This window comes from Rhineura floridana, chromosome 17 (genome assembly GCF_030035675.1).
Source record: "Rhineura floridana isolate rRhiFlo1 chromosome 17, rRhiFlo1.hap2, whole genome shotgun sequence".
NCBI classification, from domain to species: domain Eukaryota; kingdom Metazoa; phylum Chordata; class Lepidosauria; order Squamata; family Rhineuridae; genus Rhineura; species Rhineura floridana.
The window spans coordinates 21287628-21311923 of NC_084496.1; the positions used below are offsets into that span (position 1 = coordinate 21287628).

At 43.0% G+C, this 24296-nt stretch overlaps 1 protein-coding gene across 1 annotated transcript; it reads right to left on the reverse strand.

Moving 5' to 3' along the window:
- Window positions 1-1807: 1807 nt before the first annotated feature.
- On the reverse strand, window positions 1808-23446 carry ARPC1A (actin related protein 2/3 complex subunit 1A). The gene is made up of 10 exons (XM_061600000.1): window positions 23164-23446; window positions 18492-18597; window positions 18305-18409; window positions 12711-12933; window positions 11872-11979; window positions 9113-9325; window positions 8563-8638; window positions 7234-7427; window positions 5123-5213; window positions 1808-2200 (listed from the first exon to the last, which is right to left on the reverse strand). The coding sequence occupies exons 2-10, from the start codon at window positions 18553-18555 to the stop codon at window positions 2162-2164; spliced, it is 1113 nt and encodes a 370-aa protein (XP_061455984.1). The 5' UTR covers window positions 18556-18597; window positions 23164-23446; the 3' UTR covers window positions 1808-2161.
- Between the last annotated feature and the right edge of the window lie 850 nt (window positions 23447-24296).

The window sequence follows — 24296 nt, forward strand, 5'->3', positions numbered from 1 at the left end:
TTGTGCAGTTCTAATTGGGCAGCTTAGGGAGGTGTTTTGGGTGGAAGGGGTTGCCACTAATGATTTTACTACTGCAAACCTTGGGCTTCCCCCAAAGCATGTTGATACCTCCCTCTTCTTTCTCAGTAGTCCCATTCTGGCTATGTAGCCATCCTAACTCAGCACCCAAGTTTGCTAATATGTTATGGTCAGATCAATGCAAAGAGATTGTCCCTGTATTTCTAAAACCTCTGCTTAATCAGAAGACAAGATGTCCATGACTTCTCTAACCTGTTTCCACTCCTGTGGTCCTTTCCTCTGCCCTGAAAGGATTGGGGGGGGGGGAGTCAGAAGAAGTGTTTTTTCTCTAACTTTGGCCAGGGCTGGGCGCCAGTGCCTGACATCCTTGGCCGGCAACATCCTGATACGGCCCACAAGTGTAAATAAAAAGTAAACAGCATGATGAAACTGCAAATAGATATTTTATGGCACAGTGATATGCAGGCCTCATTATTGCACCACAGGCATGTAACTATTTCCCCAACCTTGGGTCCAGCTCCTTACATCTCTGACTATGATGGCTGTAAACTAACATCATTTGGAGACCCAAGGGTGGAGACGACTAGCCTAGATCATGATTCAAAAAGCCTGCTCTCCTCTCCTGCTCAGGCCACATGTAAAGTGATCCAAAGCTTATTAATATTGATACCCTGCTTTCCAGCCAAGATTAGTTCCCAAAGCAGCTTACAATTAAAATCTTTGGGTTAATCTTTGGGTGAAATTAATGGACTTACGTTAGACATGTCCATTAATTTTAGTGGGTCTGCTCTGAGTAAAACTTAGTGCGCTACAACCCTAAACATGTGATATATTAGGAACACTGAGTGGCATGTGGCTGGGAGTCCAGAGTGGTGTAGGAACTGCACCTGGAGGGGTCTGAGTGGCTACAGCAGGGGTGGCTAAGCTGTGACTCTTCATATGTTGTTAGACTACAACTGCCATCAGCCCCAGCCAACTTGGCTGGTCGTCAGGGATGATGGGAGTTGTAGTCCAACAACATCTAGAGGCCCACAGGTTAGCCATCTCTGGGCTAGAGGGAAGAACCAAAGCACAGGACAGCTGCAGCTCAAGCCAGGAGGGCTGGAAGACATCGAGTACCTGTTAATGCAGATTGCTGAGACAGGAGAGGACTGCTGAATGGAAGAGGTAAAAAATTAAAAACCTGCATGGTGTGTGGTTTAGAGTGAACAGGAAGCAGGTTTGCAAGAGTTCATAATGGTGGGGATATTTTGCAAACCCAGACAATCTGGAAAGGTGACACCCCTCCCCCACAACTTCTCATTCTATTAGGAGATGATGGCAATGGGTGAGTGCTAAAGTCCACCCCACCCCCAGAATAAGGGCAAGTGAAGTTATTGCACTGAGCGGAGATTTGGATTTGTGGATACTAGACAGAGTTTTAGGTGGGCTTCTCTGTTAATGTGGGATGCAGCTGACAGTTATTCCGATACTGCTTCACAAGTGGCTCCCAACATCTAAACTAGACTGACATTGTCTGTCCCTTCTTGTTTTCTCTTTAAATAGCAGCTGTGGAAGTCTGATCCAGATTGGGATTGGGGAGGTATTTTTTAAACCTTTCCTATGTGTTACTTTTTCTGAGAGAAAAGGGGAAATCCCTCCACCCTACCCCAGCAGCTGCTATTTTAACGGGAGAAGGACATCAGACAATTATACGTTTCATGCCACATCATTCATGCCAAACTGAATCTCCTCCTTCAGATTATAAAAAGGCAGCGGATTTGTACTAAGGATCCACACTATGAACGTCTGACTTGTTTTTTTTTTCTTTAATTTTATTTTCTGGCAGACAAGTTTACATAAAATTCCCCTTTAAGTTAGTGATTCATACTTCCTGCAGTAAACTATTGTAAGGAGCAGCTTTCATAAAGAATGGAAGGAAACAACCAATAACTGTAAAAAAAAGAAACCAATATATACCACAATCACAGCAGATTTGCAAACCAACACATTTCACCAAAATTGAGGGATGAACAGGAAAGAAAAAAAATCCACCAAGCTGTCATTTTCTCAGTGCTTCAAAAAGTGACCATCTTCACCATCCCTTTTCAAGTCTGTGCAGGTGCCAGAACGAGTTGTCTTAACGGAGAATGGAGAGCCAGATTTACATGATCCGCAGGCCCTGAATAGAGGACTCCAAAGTCTAGAGAGAGAGGGGGAGAGAGAGAGAGAAAGAAAGAAAGAACATTAACTATAGCTACTGTGTATAAGCTGCAGTACTGTGAGAGTGCAAAATGGGATGGAACTGGACTGCCTTCAAGTCAATCCCGACTTATGGTGACCCTATGTATAGGGTCTTCACAGTAAGTGGTATTCAGAGAGGGTTTACCATTGCCTTCCTCTGAGAGGCAGTGACTGGCCCAAGGTCACCCAGTGAGGTTCGATACTGGGCACAAAATTCAGCTGAGACACTCGGCTTTCATTAAAAAACAAGAAGGATTTTTTAGTCCCTACGGATAAGAAATTTCAGAATGTGAGAAATTATGCACTCTGCGGTGACAAACTGTTATTTGATATAGAACCAATATGCACTTCAACACGGCTGGGCCCTGGAGAATGTGGCTGTGCAAAGCAATGGCAGAAAATATTAGCATCCAGTTCCTCAACTTCACAAATGGTTTCTGTCTGGTTGCCAGAATCTCAAGAAGCAGAAGAAACAGAGACATCTACAGGTCAGTGAAAGGAAATGACAGGAAGGTCGCTGATGCTAACCAAAAGCTTCTTTTCAAATTCAGAGCTTGAACCCAAGCATAGAAAATGAGAGAAGATGCATCATGCCATCTGCTGTTTTGTGCATTCTTTCCCTGTACAGCCAGTATAACCTTTTTCGTTATGTGCCTTCAAGTCGACTACGACTTATGGTGACCCTATGAATAGGCAACCTCCAAGAGCATCTGTCATGAGCCACCAGATCTTGTAAGTTCAGGTCTGTGGCTTCCTTTATGGAATCAATCCATCTCTTGTTTGGCCTTCCTATTTTTCTACTCCCTGCTGTTTTTCCCAGCATTACTGTCTTTTCTAGTGAATCAAGTCTTCTCATGATGTGTCCAAAGTATGATAACCTCAGTTCCATCATTGTAGCTTCTAATGATAGTAGTGGTTTAATTTTTTAACACCCAATTATTTGTCTTCTTCGCCATCCATGGTATCCGCAAAGCTCTCCTCCAACACCACATTTCAAATGAGTTGATTTTTCTCTGACCCGCTTTCTTCACTGTCCAACTTTCACATCCATACATAGAGATCGGGAATACCATCGTCTGAATGATCCTGACTTTGGTGTTCAGTGATACATCTTTGCCTTTGAGGACCTTTTCTAGTTCTCTCATAGCTGCCTTCCCAACTCCTAGCCTTCTGATTTCTTGACTATGGTCTCCATTTCGGTTAATGACTGTGCCGAGGTATTGCTAATCCTTGACAAATTCAATGTCCTCACTGTCAACTTTAAAGTTGCATAAATCTTCTGTTGTCATTACTGACCTCATAATCTGTCCACAGCCGGCTGTGTTGAGCGACCCAAGGACCTACACAGGAAGCTGCCTTATACCGTCTGTCTATCTGCTCTGACTGGCAGAGGCTCTGCAGGGTCTCAGGAAAAGGTCTTTCACATCGCTTGCTACCTGAGACTCTTCTACCTGGAGATTCCAGGGATTGAACCTGGGACTGTTTGCACACAAGCCAAACATCACTGAGATACATATGGCCCTTCCTATAAATGTAGCTTGTAGGGATCAATACGCTGAAGCGGTGCATCAAAGCAATCTGCCAAAGCTCTCATGCTAACATAATCTTAATGGGCACAACAAGTACTCATGCAGAAACTGGTTTAGTCATTCTCTTTTCCACCCTACCTCACAACTCAAGCTAGCCCTCCAGCTGGAGGACAAACAGCCCTGACAAGGAAACATTTAAGGACCCCCATCCTGCCACTTCTCTTCTGTGCATTGCCCCTTCTTAAGATGGACAGGCAACAGCTCAATATTTAGAAACCTGAATTGATCATGCATGTTTAATTCTATCCTAAAAGCAAGTGACTTATCACACAGGGATACCTTATAGACAATTGCGTGAAGTACTCAGAAGTTACTTCACACAACACATAAAGTCTTGGTAGGGTTCATATCATTAATGAAATAGTTGGCTGCTACCCTATACACATTTACCTAGGAGTAAGCCCCACCTAAAACAATAAGACTTGCTTCTGAATAAACACACAGATGATGGCAGTTGCACTGTTAGTTGTTATAATCACCCACCCACAGTATGAGTAAGCTTTAATATTAAGGTGTTTTTTTAAAAAAAAAAATCTGTTGCCTGATTAGTCAAGGGCAGTTCTTTTGTCAATCAAAATATTTTTAACTGATAAATTGATCTGTTAGATGACAAAATTTTACCAACCTACTTAACACTAGTTGATAGACATAAACAATTAAACTCAAACTCTATTAATTGGATTGTATTTTGAATGGAAATAATTAGGTTCAATAGGATGGTGGAAAAGCAAGAGAACACTGAAATTCTAGGTTTGCGTCCCAAGATAAACTTAAAGTAGTTCACTGTTGTAGTTTCACATTCCCTCCTCCCTCCTGCAGCCAAGTGTACCCAACTGCACTCTCTCCAGAGGGTTGGGGGACCTAATGGACAATGTGGAACAGGGTGCGAATGAATCATCCAAAATTGGGTGGATGGGAAACTTGACTTCGGTTAACTTCCCAAAAGTAGTTTCTTAGGATCCAAGGCCTTGGGTCCCATGTACTAGCCCAGGCTATTGCAAAAAAGGCCAGATTAGATAGATGATGGAGGGAGAGAGAGAAATGAATTACCATGTTTCCTTAAAAGGGATAGAAGTGATCCCATCTGACAAAATTAGTCCTGAGTAGCACCATCTGCCAAATAAGCAATGTGGGGATAATGCCTCCAGCATTTGACAACAGTGACTTCAGGTTCCTAATGCTAAAACAATTAACCATGGAGCAGAACTATACGAGATGAACAAAGGATGTGTGTGTGTATGTGTGTGTGCATGCACATCTCATTTGGTGTAGGCAATGTCACTAAAGCAGACCTTGAAGTCCCAGATGGTCATCGCTCCATCAATGCCAGTGGTGCAGAACTTGCGACAATCTCGTTTGTCCACCTCATAAATAGACACTTGGCTGCAAGGAAAAAAGGAACACCTTTAATACCTGAAGGAAACAGTGGGAGCAGCAGGTTTATTCCAATGCACGGAAGCATTAGGCATTTTAAGCTGTGTTAAGAAACAGAATGCAAATCATTCTCCCCCTTCCTGAGCACAGTAATCGAGTATAACCTTACTGTGACAGAACGGATGCAGTTTGATAAACGATTCTAACCAGCTGTAAGTGCACAATTATCTGTGGCCACATTCATGTTAGAACTATTTATTTCACAATACTTAAAGCCCAGCCTTTCTATATGAAGAATAATCAGCAGCTAACAAAACTAGATTAATAGATAACTGCAACAGTAAAACACATCATTAAAACAATCTAAAAACTATTTAAAAAGAAACAGAAACAGCAGCCATTAGAGATTAAATTTAAAAGTAGCTTCCATAAAAAAGCTCACTGGGATAAGACAATCCATGGCTGGTGGAGCTCCAACATGACTGTGGGCTTCACACCTTGCTATGTGCAATGACACACTGGGGAGAAAGAAGCTGTAGCATCTTCTGTTCATCGCTAAACAGGCCCTCCATGGAAAGAAGCAATGTACCTCTAAGTTCCAGGTGAGGACAAACTACAGGGGAAGAGCCTGCCTTTCTAAGTGCCCAGAAGCATCAGGAACGGCTGCTGTGGGAAACAAAAAGCTGGGCCAGATGGGGATGTGGGAAGCTGCCTTAACCAGAGACAGACAATCTGTCCGTCTAGCTCAGTGTTGACTATGACTGGAAGCAGCTCTCCAAGGTTTCAGACAGGAAAAAATTCTCTACCCAGAGATTAGTATTATTAGTTATTGAATGTATATCCTGCCGCCTTCTGGAAGGAGCCCAGGGATTTTAACCTGGGACCTTCTACATGCAAAGCAGATGCTCTACCACTGAGCTACAGCGATTCCGCAGAAGCCTCTGGTCCAATTCAACAAGGAACTTCTTATCATATAATTGACCCAATGTCTGTTAGCCCGGTAGCAGGCAAAGCTAAGTTACACAAAGTACTTCTGCAGGAAAGACAGAGAAATAGCTACATATGAGGATGGGCCTGTTGGCCAGCTGGGCAAATGCTGGTCTCTCCTGGAATCAATGCAAGGCTGCTGCCCTTTTATCTAGGAGCGGCATCCTACCGGAAGCGTCGAACTGCAGATTAACTGTAGCTTCATTTGCCACCTTCTTGGCAGTTCCAAAAGAAAGAGTGCTGCAGTGGCTGAAAGGAATGGGAAGAGCCCTGCCCAAGAGCAACTGCTACCATCCCAGAGGAATAACTACCTGCATCTTCTCTGCTGTTGCTTCCTACTATTCAAGTTCCTAGTTTAAGGCATTTTGTGCAAAAATATTTCAGCAAGCAGTGACCAATTTGGCAAACCTTTCAAAATTAGAAATAATTGCAAAAGTCTGAGGTTGCTATCTTATTTGTTGCTAGGGGTTACACGTAGTTAAACTGTGGCATTCACTCCCAGAAGGTGTAGTGATGGCCACCCACCTGGATGACTTTAGAAGAGGATCAGACAAGTCCATGGAGGATAAGGCTATCAATGGCTACCAGCCACTATGTCTATATACTACTTGTACTGTCAAAAGCAACGTGCCTCTGAATACAAGGTGCTGGATGTCACAAGTGGGGAGAGTGTTCTTGTACTCGGGTCCTGCCCTCATAGGCATCTGGTTGGCCACTGTGGGAACATCATGCTGGACAATGATGGGCCATTGACCTGACCCAGCAGGGCTCTCATGTCCTTACCCACGCATCTTGATCTGGGTTCTCCTGAGGACATTATCCTGAGGGTTCCTTCCCACACCAGCAATAGCCCAGTATCTGGAGTGAGGAAGAGCATCAGAATGGAGTCCTCCCTCACAGTCCAGGGCTCCTCACATTACCTTGTGGCGCAGGAAGGAGCAGAGCTGCAATGTTTCCTGTGGTGCTAGAATAATTCAAGTACCGGACCATACAAATCAGGAGGTACCCTTCCCTTGTGCGACTTAAGCCCTGTGGCACCTACGTGATGCTGTTCTGATGCAGTGTCTCCAGAGTAGTGTTACGATCCTCTGTAGTGGCTCTCTTGTCCATGTTACGGAAACGTTCCATGGCCGAAATATTGCGTTGTATGCTCTGTTTAGGAATGTCTAGCTTAGACACAAAGGTGAGGGTACCACGGTCATCACAGTTGAAGAGCATCGGGCAGCAATCATGGCCCTGTAACAAACCAGCAGAACACTTCAGGTTGATGCTTCAAATCTACCACTTACTTACTTGACCCTTCAGCTTGGCCTTCTTCTCTTTTAAAACTTTGGCCCTTCAGCTAAGGGCAGCTTCCAAGGCTACAATTTTCCTATATGGAAAGCACTTCCATGAACAACTCCTCCCCATCCCCCCAAAACAAGCTTCCTGTGGATCATCAGTGTGGCGTAGTGGGCAAGAGCTTTGGACTAGGACTGCCCTGGGTTCAAATCTTCACTAAGCCATGAAGCTCACTAAGTGACCTTTGGTCAGTTACCGTTTCTCAGTCTAACTTAACCTGCAGGATTTTTGGGAGGATAAAATAGGTGCTGCCTAGTCATGTACACCACCCTGAACTCTTTAGATGAAAGGTAGAATATAAATCTATCACTTATTTTGGGAAGTTATTTGTGTGCCATATATTTGGACACCTGATAACGAAATCTTGCATGATGGTTCCTGAGATCAAGGAGCACGTTTTTGTCCATGTTTGGATACAACTGGATGTCATTTTGAATCAAGATTATTCAAATCCTTTCAAAACTGCACTGATGTTTTGGTTTCTTAGAATTCAAGAGCAGCACCAAGTACAGGGCTACTAGTGTAATGAGAAGCAAGCATATATGTGTTTCACTAAGACTTCTTGACACATTCAATTACATGTGAATGTAATTGTAAAACACAGCAATGCTTGTTTGTTTGGGGGGGGGAGGCCATAGCTCAGCAGTAGAGCATCTGGTTCAATCTCCAGCATCACTAGGTAGGGCTGGGAGAGACCCCTGCCTGAAACCCTGGAGAGCTCCTGCCAGTCAGTGCAGACAATACTGAGCTAGATGGACCAATGGTCTGACTCAGTATAAAGTAGCTGCCTGTGTTCTGTTGCACACAAATGTATCTATGCAGTTTCCATGCTTTGCCCCACACACAGTGCAGGGGAACATCTGAAGTGTCTCTAGGTTAGGAAATATTGCATAATTATCATGCAACTGAGACACTGAGGCTTTCAAACAATGCAACTAGTAAGAAGCACCACCAGCACAATATTAACTGTGTGCAATGCTGGCTACCTCTGGAAAAAAAACACTCCAAGTCAAAGACAGAAGACACTTACAGCAGCGACCACACTGTTCTCTGAGACAAATGACACACTCAGCAGTGGGAGGAATTCCGTTTTCAGTTGCGAGATCCTAAACCCAAGAAGAATGATGCGTCACACGAAAAATCTCCTTTGGCAACAAGTATCCCTCTTACCAGTTTATTCAGACAGAAGCCTAGTTCTATGACACCTTGGCTCACTTGGCCAGGTAATATGGATAACTTTTGTTAAACTATGAACCAGGCAATCACTTCTGATATTAGGCAGTACATTCATCCCAATCCCTACTTGTCTTGCATTACAACATGGATGCAGGGATGGGGAATCTGTAGCTTTCCAGACGTTGATGAGCACCGACTCCCTTCAGCTCCAGCCAGCATGGCCAATTGGAAGGGATGATGGGAGCTGCAGATGAGCAAAATCTGGAGGATCAAAGGTTCCCTATCCTTGGCCTATAAGAAGTTAGATGTGCTAGGCAAATACGCAGCTGAGGGATCCTGCAAGCAGACAGGTTATGACTACCATGTCAAGGACACATGCTCTAAGAATGTGCTAGATTACTTACATCATGTTTTTCGAGGCATCTGCAACCGACACAGTACTATCATGGCTGACCCAGGCAAGGCGGTTGCCACTGGCGGAAAAACTGACACTGTGGACCCAGCCACCACTTCCCGCACCACCAAACTCAGCCATCAGCTGCCCAAATGGCATTTTGGATCCCCAGGGTGTGCTGGCTGGTTTCTCATCCACTTCCTTAATGTAGGCTGAAAACACTCTGCAAAAAAGACAGAAAAGGGAATGAGGGGGAAAACTACAAGCCTACCTCCATACAGAAATGCTGCCATTTCTCCCTTCTTGCAAGTTGCTAGTTTCATAGGTAACTCAAATATCAAAGTTAGTAAACCAGCCTTACAGAAAGCTCTCCAATCTAAGTTGTTTCTGTGAACTTTTAACACATTGCACAGTTTAGTTTAATTTACCTTTCTCATTAACAGTTGTATAAATGAGGTATGGCTGCAAAAAATAACTAGAGGCAAAGTGGAGAGTTAAGGAAAATTTAAGCAAGCAGTGACACAGGAAGTCTGACATGTAATGCTAAGACAAGCAGACTGCCTAGCTCAGAGACTATAGCCCCAAATAGAAAATTGCAGGAGAAAAGAGTTGCCAATTTGGGGTGTGTGGGTGTTGGTGCTTTGGTTTAAATTCCACCTAACCAGATGCCACTGTTCCATCTTGGAGTAGGAGCGATCAGTATGCCAACTGACAAAGTCCCAATCTGGATTATGGGCATTAGCTACACAAATTCAGCATGGCTGACACTCACCAACCCTTTCATCTGGAAGTGCTCTACAAGCTAATTCAATCAAACAAACAAGGCACGTAGCACAGTCCTCACATTAACTGTGAAATATTATATTTGTTCATCTCCCTCATAATATGAATTATCTAGATGATGTACAAAAGTGAATATAAAACAAGATTTTAAAACCACCCTGGAATTTAAAAGGGAAAAGTCGTTTGTTTGAATATCTTTCCATGCCAGAAAACCCCAGCATATGGAAAGCTAGGCTGGAAGCTCTCTTCTCCTTGCTGTGCAAAGTATGCACAACACCAGGAGATTCTCATGTGGAAAATGATTCAAACACAGCATTCCACAATCTGTGTTTCGAAAAGGTTCAGACTCAAAATCACATGCCTTTTCACAATGTTTCAATCTGTTCTTGCAGTCTGCTCAGATGTCAGACCCATTTAGTTCAATGGGCCTTACTCCCAAGTATGCACAAATATGGGAACCATAAAAGGTTCATTCAGTAACAACCATCTAAGTCGGGGGATGCCCCTTTTATGGACAGTCCCTACAATGACCTAAATGTCAGAGAAACTCAAAAATATGATTAGTAACAGAACCCTTCTCCTCACTTGTACCTGGGATTTGATGTTATCATGCATTGCTATAAACAGCTACACTCTTTAGATGTTTATGCTGCATATGTGATTTTGGAATATTATTTGCTTCTTATGCTAAATGTCTGAAATAAAAGAAGGCTGCAACCTAACCCTCTTTTACCCTACAACATGGATGAGGAACCAGTGGCCTCTGGATCAAGCCCGGCCCTCATCGCTCTGCCATCAGGCTCACAGCTTCTCCTCCTTGGCCAAAATTTCCCTGGCAGCTCCAGATGCTTCCCTCTCTGCCTTCCCAATGGAAGGGCAAGGGAAATGTAGTGTAGGTGTGAATGAATAAATGTAGGGGAGATCCTAGACAGAAAAACATTCCCCACCCTCTGCCCAGGAACCCTCGCACACCTGTCATGGAAACCCAGTGCACTGCAGAGGATTCTGGGGCATATTTGAGGGTGTACATCATGTGGGAACTAGCCAGGCCCCATTGCTGCCCCAGATGAACCCAGAACGTGATCCTGAATACACTCAATGCATTCCTGCAGCCACACACTGCAGTACTAGGCAAACTAAACTTAAGAAATCTTGTCTGTCATTGCTGACCTTCTAGCTTCCATGGAATTCTGAAACACAGTTTGAAAGCTGTTCAGTGGTGTACATATCTGTTCCTATGGAAGGCACACTCTGTAATGTCACAAATGCTCATTTATAGCAGCTGGTTAATACACCAGCCAGAAGGACTGAGCCACTGAAGGCCAGCTGTTCTTCCATCTGCATGTTTCAGCAAAAACAAAAAATAGGAAAAGGCTGCAGCTTTTGAGATTCAGCTACTGATTAATTCAACTGCATATATATTTAGATTTGTAATCAATCTGCCCCACTAGATAGCACAGCACTGGTAATTTTTTCTAACACAATTGTTTCTAGTTTCTGTATTCATGATGAGGTCAAATTTTATTCTTATATGATTACGCAAATATTTCAAATCTCTTTTTTTCATTATAGCTATGATTCTTACTGTATAAAAAGGTAGAAAATATAGCAAATTTATTATTTATAGCTTTTTTACCTCAACTTTTGTGGTGTATATTCATTCAGTTGCTATGCTAGAGGACTGAACAGCCCTCTAAGGTGGTGCTTGCCACTCAAAATGCACACTGTTCTGAACAGCATAGGATCACTCTGAGCTATACTACCCAAAGAAAGCTGATTTGATGGCTACCATTCCGACATATTGTTGCAACATACATCTAAATGTTTCTCCCGAATTTGGTCATATTTTTGAAGCTGGCCCTTGCTGTGGCTTTACCATCTAATGGCAGAAGCATTCGACATGCAATGTGTTAATGCGTTGCTGCTACTAATCAGTTTGAACAAGTCAACCAAATCCACTTCCAAGAGTGCTTTAGCTTCTCTCACCTGCATTTGAAGTCACAGGATCCAGCTGCAAGCAAGACATTGTTGGGGTGCCAATCCAGGCTAAGGACAGTGGAGCGAATGGGCTTCTTAATGTGCTTGCTTACCCACCTAGAGGGAGGAGAAAAAACAGTAAGAAACTTTTATATCATCGTCCTTAACTTTATAGTGTGGCTTCAGCAACACAACAATCATGCAAGTATTCCACTTTCCGCACAGAAGTCTTTTAAAAGAAAGCAAATGAACTGGCTAAATCATAAACATTATTCGAAATAGTTAGCTGCTGCAAAATTAACATTAGCTGGGTATTTGAAATTTTCTGTCAGATTGAAAGCAACAGAACTGCTTCAATTCTCTCTTTTTTAAAAAATAATTTTTATTCAAAGTTTCAGAAAACAAAACAAAATAAAACGAAGTCAAAAACAAAAACATAATAGTACAATAAAAATCTTGACTTCCGATTTGTCGCAGATCAGCTATAAGTTTATAATTTTATGTTCACCGCCCAGAGAGCTATTGCTAGTCGGGCGGTATATAAATTTAATAAATAATAATAATAATAATATATATCTGCTTCAATTCTCAAGAGTGTACTGAAAGATTAAAAGACACTTTGGGTACACAGATCTACTCTGCAATTTTCCAGATTGTCGCCATCATTAGCTATAGACTCAAAAACAGGTTCACTCCCTTAAAAAAAACATAGAGGAGGAAAATATTTAGATTCTGAAGCCTCCACAGTTAAAACCTCATTGATAATCAGCTAACTATATTTCATAATATATACTTATTATAGAAGCAGCTGAGGAAGAAGAGAAACAGATCTACATTAGCTTGCTCACCAGTCATTTTCGGACTCAAAGTAGCACACAGATATGAGTCGAGCGCCACTTCCAACAGCAAATTTGTTCTCCAGAGGAGACCACTTCACAAAGGTGGCTGCTCGGTTGATCCTCAGAATCACCAGGGTCGGCTTCCAGACTCCATCCTTCTGACTCCAGACATAAGCGTTACGATCTGCACCACAGGTAACAATGCGGTCGCTCTTGGGGGCCCAGTCAATGCCTGCAAGTTGGAATACAGCTTTGTTTCTCTGATGCCAGATCCCTAATAATCATGCAACACAATCCAGAGCCATATCACCATTCACTCGCTAGACCTGCTTAGCTTTAGCAAAATTGTTGCATCAGGTGCTTTTAAAGTGTCCGCAAAACAGGCGCTAGTAATACACAACGTTGACTTTGTCACCATTGGTAGAGCCTTTAGCTCCAAATTCGTCCAAGATTAAATTGTTATTTTTTATTTATACTTTTACGTTTATAAGAACACATATCTTAAAAGTAAAACACTGCTTTATTCATGCCCATTTTGGGTTTATGTGATCCAAGAATAAATTGAAGGTTTAGTCATAGAAAAGAAAATGAACAGAGCACCAAAAGGGTTCTTGCTTTGTCAAAATCAAATATTTAACCAGGAGAACACCACTCTTACGTACTGTAGATTTCTAGCCCATCCCACCTTGGAAGAACAATAGCCAGAAGCAATTATGAGACCACAAAACTCTACTCAAGCTGAACTAAGAATTAAGACAAATGTATTGTTAATATAGAGCTACAAATCCTTCCATTGGCATAATTTCAACTCCAGAAAGCCAGTGGAGACAGATCAGGTTCACAACATTTCTGTAAGTCACACAGCCTTTGACTTTAGTAGGTCCATAAATAAAGGGTGTTTTGCAGCCACAGAGCAGTGCCACTAGGTAACCCAGGTGCAGGGAACCTTTGGCCCTCCAGATGTTGCTGAACAACTCCCCACCAGGCCCAGCAAGTGGACAAGAATGATGGGAGTTGTAGCTCAGCAACATCTGGAGGGCCAAAGATTCCCAAACCTGGGTAACCTCTCTAGGCACCTCTTGCTATTGAATGGCTGGAACTGTTAAGTGGGCACCCTTGATCTATTTTTATCATAATGGAACAACTTAAATTAGAGGTGGAAGGGCTTAAAATTTATGGCAATGACAAGTTGCTCAAGAAGAAAGGATATGACTACAGAACCCACAAATTCCTGGATGCTGTAAACAATCATGACATTAAGTGGAACATAACAGGCCCAAAATAACAATCCTGAACACTCCTCTGTTCCCCTCAGTCACGTGAACAAATCCCAATGAAAGGTTTTGTTTCAAAATCTCAGAATGGAGACAGTTTTCTCAGAGAGCTGAAGGTGGTTTGAAGAAGAGATTACTGGCTGCAATCCATACACTACACTTATTCCACATTCATCTCTAGAAAATAGTAATATGTATTCAATACACTGGCCCACTTTGCACATAATGAGAAATATAACCAAGGCTTTGCATGAACAAGCAGGCTCAAAGAGAGGAGATTGTGGGTGCTAGTCTTCTGAGCATGATTTGGCTTAGAGTGTCATTTGAACTTAGGCTGGTGGTTTAGCTTTCACAGACAAACCATAAGCCGTAAAACATAGGACAAAAAGATGACATACTAAACCAAACTATTTCCTCTCTGGGATCCCCAAAATTTTGCTCATTAACACAAAGCCATGGTTTGGCTTAGCGTTATGTGCTAAAGACATTATGTTGTTTCAAAAACCTGCAAAGGATGGTTGACAAGAGGCAACAATGGGACAAAAAGAGTCTGTATAAACATCATGGAAAGCAATGCCTGTCTCGCGCTCCTTTCTGTCACCAGCCTTAGCTAAAGAAGAAGCTGCGGCCCTATGAAAGCAGAATATGGAGATCTCCCAACTCTGGGTTCCAAGAGCTGTTGTAGCATCCAATTCTCCTCCTACAAACTCAGGGATCTAGGAGGAGCTTGGTTTCAGCAAAGCACTGTGGCTGCAATATTTAAACAGTTACAACTTTATTCATGGCTTTTCAAAAATGGCTTAGTGTTTGCTTTGCAACTGCATTTTACCAATGCAAATAATGTGTCAGATTACAATGTAAATATGCATACTCTTGAAATGATGGTAACTAAATCCCAAACCAGTTTCCAATACTATCGTTTCAAAGAACCAACAACACTGGTAATGTGATGTAGGAAGCTATATGAAAATGTTTCTGAGGAGGAATGAAGAATGAATGAATTTTTTGAAACCCCTTGGAGGAAAAGTCAAAGCTCAGAAGTGGAAGACATGTTTTGCATGCAGAGGTTCCCAGGCTCAATCCCTGGCATCTCCAGACAGGGCAGAAAAAGATCCTCACCTGAGACCATGGAGAGCCACTGCCAGTCAGCAAAGACAATTTTAAGCAAGATGGACCAATGGTCTGACCCAGTATTTGGCAGTTTCTATGTTCCTATCATCCTGTCTGCACAGTTCACCCAATAAATCATTACTGAATGCTACCTGCCTTTAGAACTAATAAGGCAGCCATCTCTAAGTACATGCTAATTTTGCTGGAGCCTTCTGTTTTCCAATGATAAATGATTTCAAAGGATAGAATCCCTTGACTTCCATCAGCATCATATTATCATTTTGCACCTGCCATAAAATTATATTTGTATCTTCCTTAAGATACTTATAGCAAATTCATTCTCCAAGTGTGGATCCTAGCCAAACATAGCCAAACAGACAGCATCTATGCTCAAGAGGGAGGAATCAACAGGCTCAGGGAAACTCCAAGGTTTGCAGACATACCCCCGCCCAATGAGGCCTGAGCATACTCAGTGGACAAAACAATTAAGTGTACATTTGTGGGGGGGGATCCCCATCACTGTGTTTTAGAACCTGAGCTTTCTATTAAAGAACAGTATTTTCTCATTCTTGATTATTTATTTTATAAAAAATACTTGCATACTGCAATTTCATAAAAAATATAAAAATGGTTTACAACAATAATATACACAGAATAAAACCCACATAAAAATTCTAAAATGGATAATCAGCTAACTATTACAGATGGTGTTTATCTGAATTGTCTACAAAGGCCTGGCAGCAAAGAAAAGTTTTCAGCAAACATTTAAAGGTTAATATAGAAGGCACCTGCTGAATCTCTACTGGAAGTGTCCCACAGGGATAGCAAAATAAAAACCAAGTACAGCAAATACAGAAGTACTCTGGGTGATGGCCAAATCCATCTGTCTCAGCAAGATGTTGTTTCTGATCCAAAGATGGCTAATTAAACGCGAGTACTCTACGACTCTCCCACATCTTCCTGCAGTGTAAAACAATTCAATGTGATCTCACCCTCTGCACTCAACATAAAACCTCCAAAGGTGTCCCTTGTGATAAATTTCTACAACACAGAGTTGTCTCACCAACGCTACATTTATATCAACCTCTTTACCTTCTGTGTCAAATCCTTCCTCCAAGGAGCTTAGGGTGGCTTACGTGGGCTTATCCCATTTTTGTGTCATAACACTCTTTCAGAGGGCGGTTAGGCTATGTCACAATGTGTAGAATCATGGCAGAACAAAGCCGTAGGTAAACCGGGTGGTGTATTAACAGTTTACATTCATAACTTTCAAATGAAAGCCAAGTTGCTTTAAAAACCACAAATTTAAACTTAACATTAGCAAAAGCTTTCCTGTACAGGAAACAGCAATCTTTTTATTACTTGTCTTTTCAGGAGTTCTGCCTGAACAACTAAGTGGAGGCAGCTTAATGTTGGATTCTCTCGCTACTAAAATGGGTTCCTAGAGAACAAGACATAACCCAACGCTACAGAAGCATTAATCACTTACCTACACACAGCAGCGGGTGGCAGGGCTCACATGACTTCCTGTTCCCGCCCCGCCAACCGCTACAGCCTACCTGTAAGCTCTTAAGAGCCATAGCACAGCACATTGGATCTGCCGCTGCTCTACCCAAATTCACCTCCCTGGACTTCTTACACCTGCATTAGAAATGAGCCTCATTTGGGAGGCAGAACTTGGTCAACTGCACAACAGTCATTGTGCACAACTTGTCATAGTTCTCAATAACACTACCTTTTCAAGATTTCCACATATGGTTGTTAGCTCTTCCTTCTGCTTCCAATGAAATGCAGCAGACCTTGGACAAGGAATCCTTGAGACCAAGGTATTATCCTGCCTCATATTAAGCCTGCCTCAATCTGCTGCTCCTGGAAAGCCTAGAACATCAGTGGCAATGGAAAAGGTAATCTAAACATTCAAGCCTGAAGCTCCCTCAGGCTTCACCATCCTGCTTGCATCCTTGGCCTTTGCAGAGGTCTGGCCACAATGGTCTCCAGACAGAGACTCCTGTCCGATACAGCTGCTTCCATGCAGGCTTGCCATTACAGGAGTCTGCTGGCCAGCAAGTATGTTTGATGCACCTGAAAGAGCATCAGAGGTACCATGGAAGCCCAGCCTCCAGTTCAAGAATCCCTTAAGGAGAAGCGGTTTTCTGGATAAATGGGCAGGGGTGGAATCTGATGTGACACAAAGAAAACTGAAGTTGCTACTTAAGTTAACACCAGCACATTAGATATATGGACTTGTTGTTTGGATATGTGCATCAGGGCTGTGGAGTTGGAGTCAGAGTTGTGAGCAATTTTGGGTGGAGTCAGAGTTGGAGTCGGTAGAAATGTACCGACTCCAACTCCTTCATAAATGGCAAATGTATATTAACTAGTAATAACAAATTTACTGTAGTAAAATGGTAGCACAAGGGATTGGGCTCATGGGAGCTGTAGTTCCGAAAAGTAACTTTTCCAAGCTCTGGATTCACGTGGTGGTGATGAAATGCCTTGTGCTACCATTTTACTACAGTAAATTTGTTATTACTAGTTAATATACATTTGCCATTTATGAAGGAGTTGGACTCGGAGTCGGACAGTAGAAAAATAGAGGAGTCGGAGTCGAAGGTCTGGTGTACCGACTCCACAGCCCTGATGTGCATACATCTGTATTCTTCCAAAGCATCTTATGCATTTAAGAAACATATATACTACTTTTCAACTTCCATTTACAAAGTGGCATACATAAGAAATTTAAAACTGTTTCATAAGAGCAACTGAAATAAATTTTTACTGGGAACGGGCCACAAATCCCTGAAAACAGTCCCCATTCAGATTAGTCACATGCAAGCAAAACGTACAACCACAGCAAATGACAGATATTCCCAAGAGAAACACCTGGATGGACACAGCTAGAAAAATCACTATGTGACAACTGTTTGGTTTTATTTAAAATGAGGAACGGTATTGTTAACAATGTTAACTCTCTCATAGAGATGTGAAGGCCCGGGGGGGGGGGGGAGTTTTTTTCCAGAAAAAAATTGGGGGGAAAACAAAACAAAACTTTTCCCCCTTGAGTTTTCCCTGGGCCTTCACATCTCTGCTCCCCCACTAGATGTGCTTGGGAAGCACTCTACTCTTGCAAAACTCAAAGTGGGTTTGCATGCACACCCAAAGCTCTTAACTTCTTATTACACACAAGGCAAAATCTGCTGTAGTTGATGCTTCCCTTACCTGTGATGTGTCCATTGTGTTCTTTCAGCTCATGAGCTTTCACCCACTGGTTCCCACTCTTCTTATAGATATGAACTTCATGGTTGTTAGGGCTAATGGCAATCTCTGCCAAGAGGACAAATTGATTAGTATAATCAGATCTGAAGTCACATGAACTAAAACAGGTTTTGCTCAAGAGAATACTCACGAGTTCGGTCCCTGTTCCAGGCATGGCAGGTTATTGGTTCTAGTAAGAACTGGTGTAGAGACATTCTGAGCAAGGAATGGTCTTAAAAGTTTCAAGAGGGATGAAGCTGAAAGGAATAAGCAGTAACACTTTAAATTAGATGTTGCCAACTTTGTACCCATCCAATACTGAGAAGACAGGGATGGGAAACTTGTGCCCCTCTAGATGTCGCTCAACTCCAACTCCCATCAGCCCCAGCTAGCATGGCTGACCATCATTGATGGTGGGAGTTGTAGTCCATCATCTAGAGGGCCACAGGTTCACCACCTCTGTGATGAGATCATAGCAAATTCACCAACAAATATTTAACTGGATATACTTTGGTGGTTCAAGGGAGGTAAATCAGTTAGCAAAAATGTTTCATAAATGCACACAAGCCTAAAAAAAAAAAGTCAGTAAAAGAAATCCCTGTTTATTGTAGCCAATGAAGGTATAATAATTTACACTATACATTTAAAGCAGTATTATACCACTTTAAATAGTCATGGCTTCCCCCAAAGAATCCTGAACTGTAGTTTGTAAGGGTGCTAAGTGTCATGAGTTCTGTAGAGAACTCTTGGCAGAGAGAAAGGAAGGAGGAGGACCGGGATCCAAAGAAGGGGCCCAGTGGTGTGCAGTAATCTGGCCAGCAACAACCTTGTCTCAGAGGCCCAGGTTGCAGTAGATGAGGTGTTGTGTGCCGGTGAGCCGCCAATCACCATAACCCCCAATCTGCCTTGCCTCCTGACCCACCTCCTGCTCCATCCCCAGGGTGAGAGGGGCTGGAGTCATGACCAGAGAAGACTGGTGAAGAACTGGCCAAGGTGTCTCCTCCCCCACTGCCAAGGACGTGCTGCCAACTGTGAAGGTGCGAGCAGACTGAGCCCGCTTTCCAGCCCGCTTGCTGGTCCAGCCCTGATCTGGGAAGCAGTTCCTGTGCAAGTGAGCCTGCATTAAGTCTACTTAAGCGGTCTCAGAGGGAGTGACAAATTGCTGCAACAATGACTTCGCTTGAGTAGCCATGGCTAGCAATGCCTTGTAAAGTTGTAGAGACATGTGATCTATAGTCTGATCTATATATCGCTCTAAAGTGAAGTTTCAAATTAAAAATTATGGAGAAAAGCGTGTCATTGATTCCGAGTCTGACTGCAACGGGGTAGACCAGGACATTGAGAGTGGTTTGGAGATCCCTGTTCTACCCACAGAGCTACAATTACCAGAGTTTCGTTGGGATAGACTGTTAAACCACTCTGGGAACTGTAGCCCTGTGAGGCGAATAGCAGTCTCCTAGTCACTCTCAGCACCCTTAACAACAGTCCCCGCTATTCTTTGGAAAAAAACATGACTGTTTAAAGCAGTATAATACTGCTTTAAATGTAGAGTGCAGAGAGAGCCTACGGAGGACAGCTCTGACTGTAGCACCTTAACTTGTGTATATGGTCACTGAGTTTCCTATCGAATGTAATTCTATGCAAGTGTGCTTAAAAACGGGAAAACTCGCAGGACCATGCACATTAATAGGACCTGCCAACTTTCAAATGGGAAATGTATTTTGACATTATTCCTTTAGCAACACGAATGTGCAGAAGCTTAAGCTAGAAGATAGAGTCCTGTGCCAAGAGCACAATCTACAATTTCAAGAGTAGGTGAAACAGCTAAGTGTGGTTTCATAATCAAAATCTTCCACTGAGTGATCACATCTGAAAAGGTAAGAGAACTGAATCATCTTAATGTGTATGTCAAGTCAATTACTCCTATGGATTGGAATGTGCACAGAAACCACAGCAAAATGGGTGCAACAGGTAGGCCATCTAAAATGATCAAAACCCGCTCCTATCCATTCCTCCCACCACCAGCCGCTTTCTGACACTCCTGTTCAATGACATAGCCATTCTCTCAAGGGTTATCTGCACTTAGAGGAGCCACTTTTCTGTGGCACAGATTAAAGGAAGACACTGATGATGTAATCTCAAGATATCCACACCCACTGAACAACAGCATATCCAAGTCTGGCTATATTAAATGAAAGTGTTGAGCAAATCTAGACAAAGATAGAAACAAATGAAAGCTAAGAGAAACCCAAGAATAAATCACCTTTGCTTTACAAATACAGACTCTTAACAGTTCATCACATGTGATGAACAAAGCTCCCCACCCTTTTGCAACACTCCGAATGCTGTACACACATCACCTCCACCACCAGTATGAGATTCAAAAAATCCCAACTCATCTCACCACAATTCCAACCATCCAAAATAGAATTCCTACATCAGTGAGGAAGGGCTTCAGTTGGGAAGAAATGCCATAAGTGGCTTAGGGTTTTTATAGAAGTTTTTATAGTAGAAACACTATGCAAGCTTTTCCAAACACTGTCAACATGTGTAATGTTTACATCAGCTCAAGCATAACAAACAAATCAGCTTATTTCAGGTAAAAATCTACCCCTGTAAGAATCTATAGTTTCACTTAAAACTTGACAAACTTGAAGTTGACTCCATCATCACCTTTCACTATTACTTAAATTTGAAAGCGGTCACACATCCCTATTAAACCATCTGAATCTCTGAATAGGAAATAAAGGGGGAAATCCTTGGGGTTTTTTTTTACTAAGACACTCAGCTCTTCCCATCACAGTGACTAACATAAGCACTGCACTTGGGAGAGCACCGTTGTGGTGAAGCAAAAACTACCTTCCACCCCTGACACGGCATAACCCAGCCTTGACTGACAGAGCTGCAACAAGGGGAGGCGCAATGTATCTATGTGCAGAGATGCATTGCGCACACACTCCAGGGGAATTTGCCATATACAAGTCCTTCCTCCATGTACACCCTACCTTTCAAAGTGATGGGCATTTGCTAGTAATAAGAACAAAATAATACACAGTGGGCATCTTCCGCCTCTCTCTCTCTCAGCCAAAACTGACAACAAAGGAAAAATTGCTTCTTGTTTCTGTCAATGGCTGAGTGAGATGCAGTTGCTCAGTCTCACTCCTTTGCCTTAGATGACACCAGCGGGTTCTGCTGCCTCGTAGGTGGAGGCTGAATGATAATACCAACGCAGACCAAAGATGAGGGCAGGAAATGCCACCAGAATAATCCTGGCACTACAGGGAACACAGGAAGATGCCTTGTACCAAGTCATACAATTAGTCCATCAAGCTCAGTACTGTCAACAATGACCAGCAGTGGCTCTCTCTTAGGCAGGGCTCTCTCTCAGCATTGCTGGAGATTGAACTTGAGACCTTCTGCATCCCAAGCAGATGCTCTACCACTGAGCTACAGCTCTTCCCCAGGGACATTGTGTTATTTCTATTCCTGATGCCAGAGTTGAATGTGGTTTTTTATTTTGAGAATCTTTTGTAAATATCTCATTGGGCTATAAAGGGTGGTATAAGCATTCTAAATTTAATGACAAATAATCTTCCTCCATAATACATTTACGGTGCAATTCTGTGCACACATACCTGGGAGTAAGCCCTGCTGAATACAACAGGGCTCACTTCTGAGTAAGCATGCACAGGATTGCACAGTAAATGCACATGCCTTATTGTAAGGGTGCCTTATTGTAAGGGCGCCTTATTGTATGGGCGCCTTATTGTATGGGCGCCTTATTGTAAGGGCGCCTTATTGTATGGGCGCCTTATTGTATGGGCGCCTTATTGTATAACTGTTCTGTTAGATTAATTATTCTGATATTTTGCATTCATTAATGGATTGTTTGCTGTTAGCTGCTCTGGGCATCCCTTTGGATGGAAAAGCAGGACATAAGCAATAAATGAAATTAGGGTTGTTGCAAAGAAAAAAGGTGGTAGTGGAGAAGATGGAAGAAAAAATGAATACACACCACACTGAGGCAACTGGAGAAATGGCAGGACAAAAAAAGATGCCCTAAAATTAAATTATAAATAAAAATAAAATATAATTGTAAATGCGTAGGGTTGTATCCGACTAGGTTCTAGTCAAAGTAGACCCACTGAAATGAATAAATAACAGCCAGTATGACGAAGTGATTAGAATGTCAGACTAGGGCCTGAGAAACCAGGGTTCAAATCCCCACTCAGCCATGAAGCTCACTGGGTGACCTTGTGCCAGTCACTATCAGTCTGTCCTGCCTCACAGGATTATCGTGAGGATAAAATGGAGAGGGAAACATATACACCACCTTGTTCAAAGAACATAAATGCAATAATAAATAACTAATAAATAAAAATGGATCTAAACTAGCCATGCCCATTCATTTCAACGGGTCTACTCTGAGTAGGAACAGCATGGGGCACAATCCATGAATAAAAGCTGGAGGTTGTATCTGTTCCTAGTCCTACTCACAGTAGACCCATTGAAATGAATGGACCTGTTAGGTTTATTAATTTCAATAGGTCTACTATGAATAGAACCTAGCTGGATACCACCCTGGCTGTTTTATTTATTTCATTATTATTATTATATTAAAATGGAGATATAATAGTCTATCAGCTCCCCACTTTCCCCCTCTCTGCTCCCACAATGGGGAGGAAAGGGCCATGGGGGTGCCCAAGGGAGGAGCTCCCCCCCATTACTTTCCCACATGCCAGAGGAGGAGCTTTGCTCTTCACCATGAAAACGTATAAGATGGTGAAGGAAGAAGAATTAACCCTTTCTTCTCTTTGACTCACCTCCCGGGGCTGAGGATAAGCGGAGGCTCGCGGACTCTGGTCAGTCAACGCGACGCCGCTTCAAGCGGGGTTCTCTGAGGAAATGAGCAGAAGGCGCGGCCGCCAAGCAGGGCCCGGCTCCGTCACTGGCACAGCCACTACGCCTGCGCACACGCCTCCTAGCGTAGCCCTCGCGACGCGCATGGGGCGGTGATGACAACCCAACCTCCCCCTCTGCGAGCTGGAACGAAGCGCCTCAGCCGACGCCGAGCTCTACATTCGCTCACTGCGCCTGCGCGGCGGTGCTACTTTCTGGAGAGTATTTGCCAAGAGTTGCCTTTGTATTTTACTGCGCCTGCGCGAAGTCCTGGCGTGGGAAAGAAACAAAGAAGCCCGCTCCTCTGAGGGGGGAGATCCTCTGTTTGCGTCTGCGCACATATGAGTGGATGGATTTGTCGAATGAGCTTCCGATATAGTGTGCTTGCGCGGGCAAGATAAAACAATTCAGGAGAGAGTTCTTATTAAATCGCATAAAAGGGACGGGCGTGTTTGACTAAAGGGCTAGGCTGTGTGACTTAGGCTGCAATCCAATACATGCCTATCCAGAAATAACCTCCATTTGAGTTCAGTGGGACTTACTCCCAGGTAAGTGTGTACTGGATTGCAGCCATAGGTGCAATCCAATACAGACTTACCTGGGAGTAAGTCCCATTGAACCCAAATGGAGTTTTGCAATCCAATACACACCTACCTAGGAGTAAGTCCCGTTGAACCCAATGGAGTTTACTTCTGAGTAGACATGGATTGCAACCTAAATTATTGGGGAATGGCTTGGTTGGATGGCTGAAGCAGCTAAATAAGTGGGTGCAGGGAAGGAAAAAGTATTCTGCTAATTGGCACTTTATTTATGTGTTCTATTTCTATCCCGCCCTTCCAGTAGGTAGTCATTTGAAGACTGCTTAAACTGGATAGGGACAGGGCAGTAGCTCAAGCTCAGTGGTAAAGCATCGGCTTTGCATGCAGGAGGTCCCAGGTTCAATCCCCAGTGGCATCTCCAGGTAGGGCTAGGAGAGACTCCCTGCCTGAAACCCTGCAGAGCCGCTGCCAGTCAGTGTAGATGATACTAAATACACCACTGGTCTGATTCAGTGTAA

Coding starts and splice junctions, on each gene's coding strand:
- ARPC1A (XM_061600000.1), bottom strand. CDS start 18,555: ATGTCTCTACACCAGTTCTTACTAGAACCAATAACCTGCCATGCCTGG. Junction 18,410..18,491: donor CTGGAACAGGGACCGAACTC/GTGAGTATTCTC, acceptor TCCTCTTGGCAG/AGATTGCCATTAGCCCTAAC. Junction 12,934..18,304: donor ACACAATGGACACATCACAG/GTAAGGGAAGCA, acceptor TCCAACTTGCAG/GCATTGACTGGGCCCCCAAG.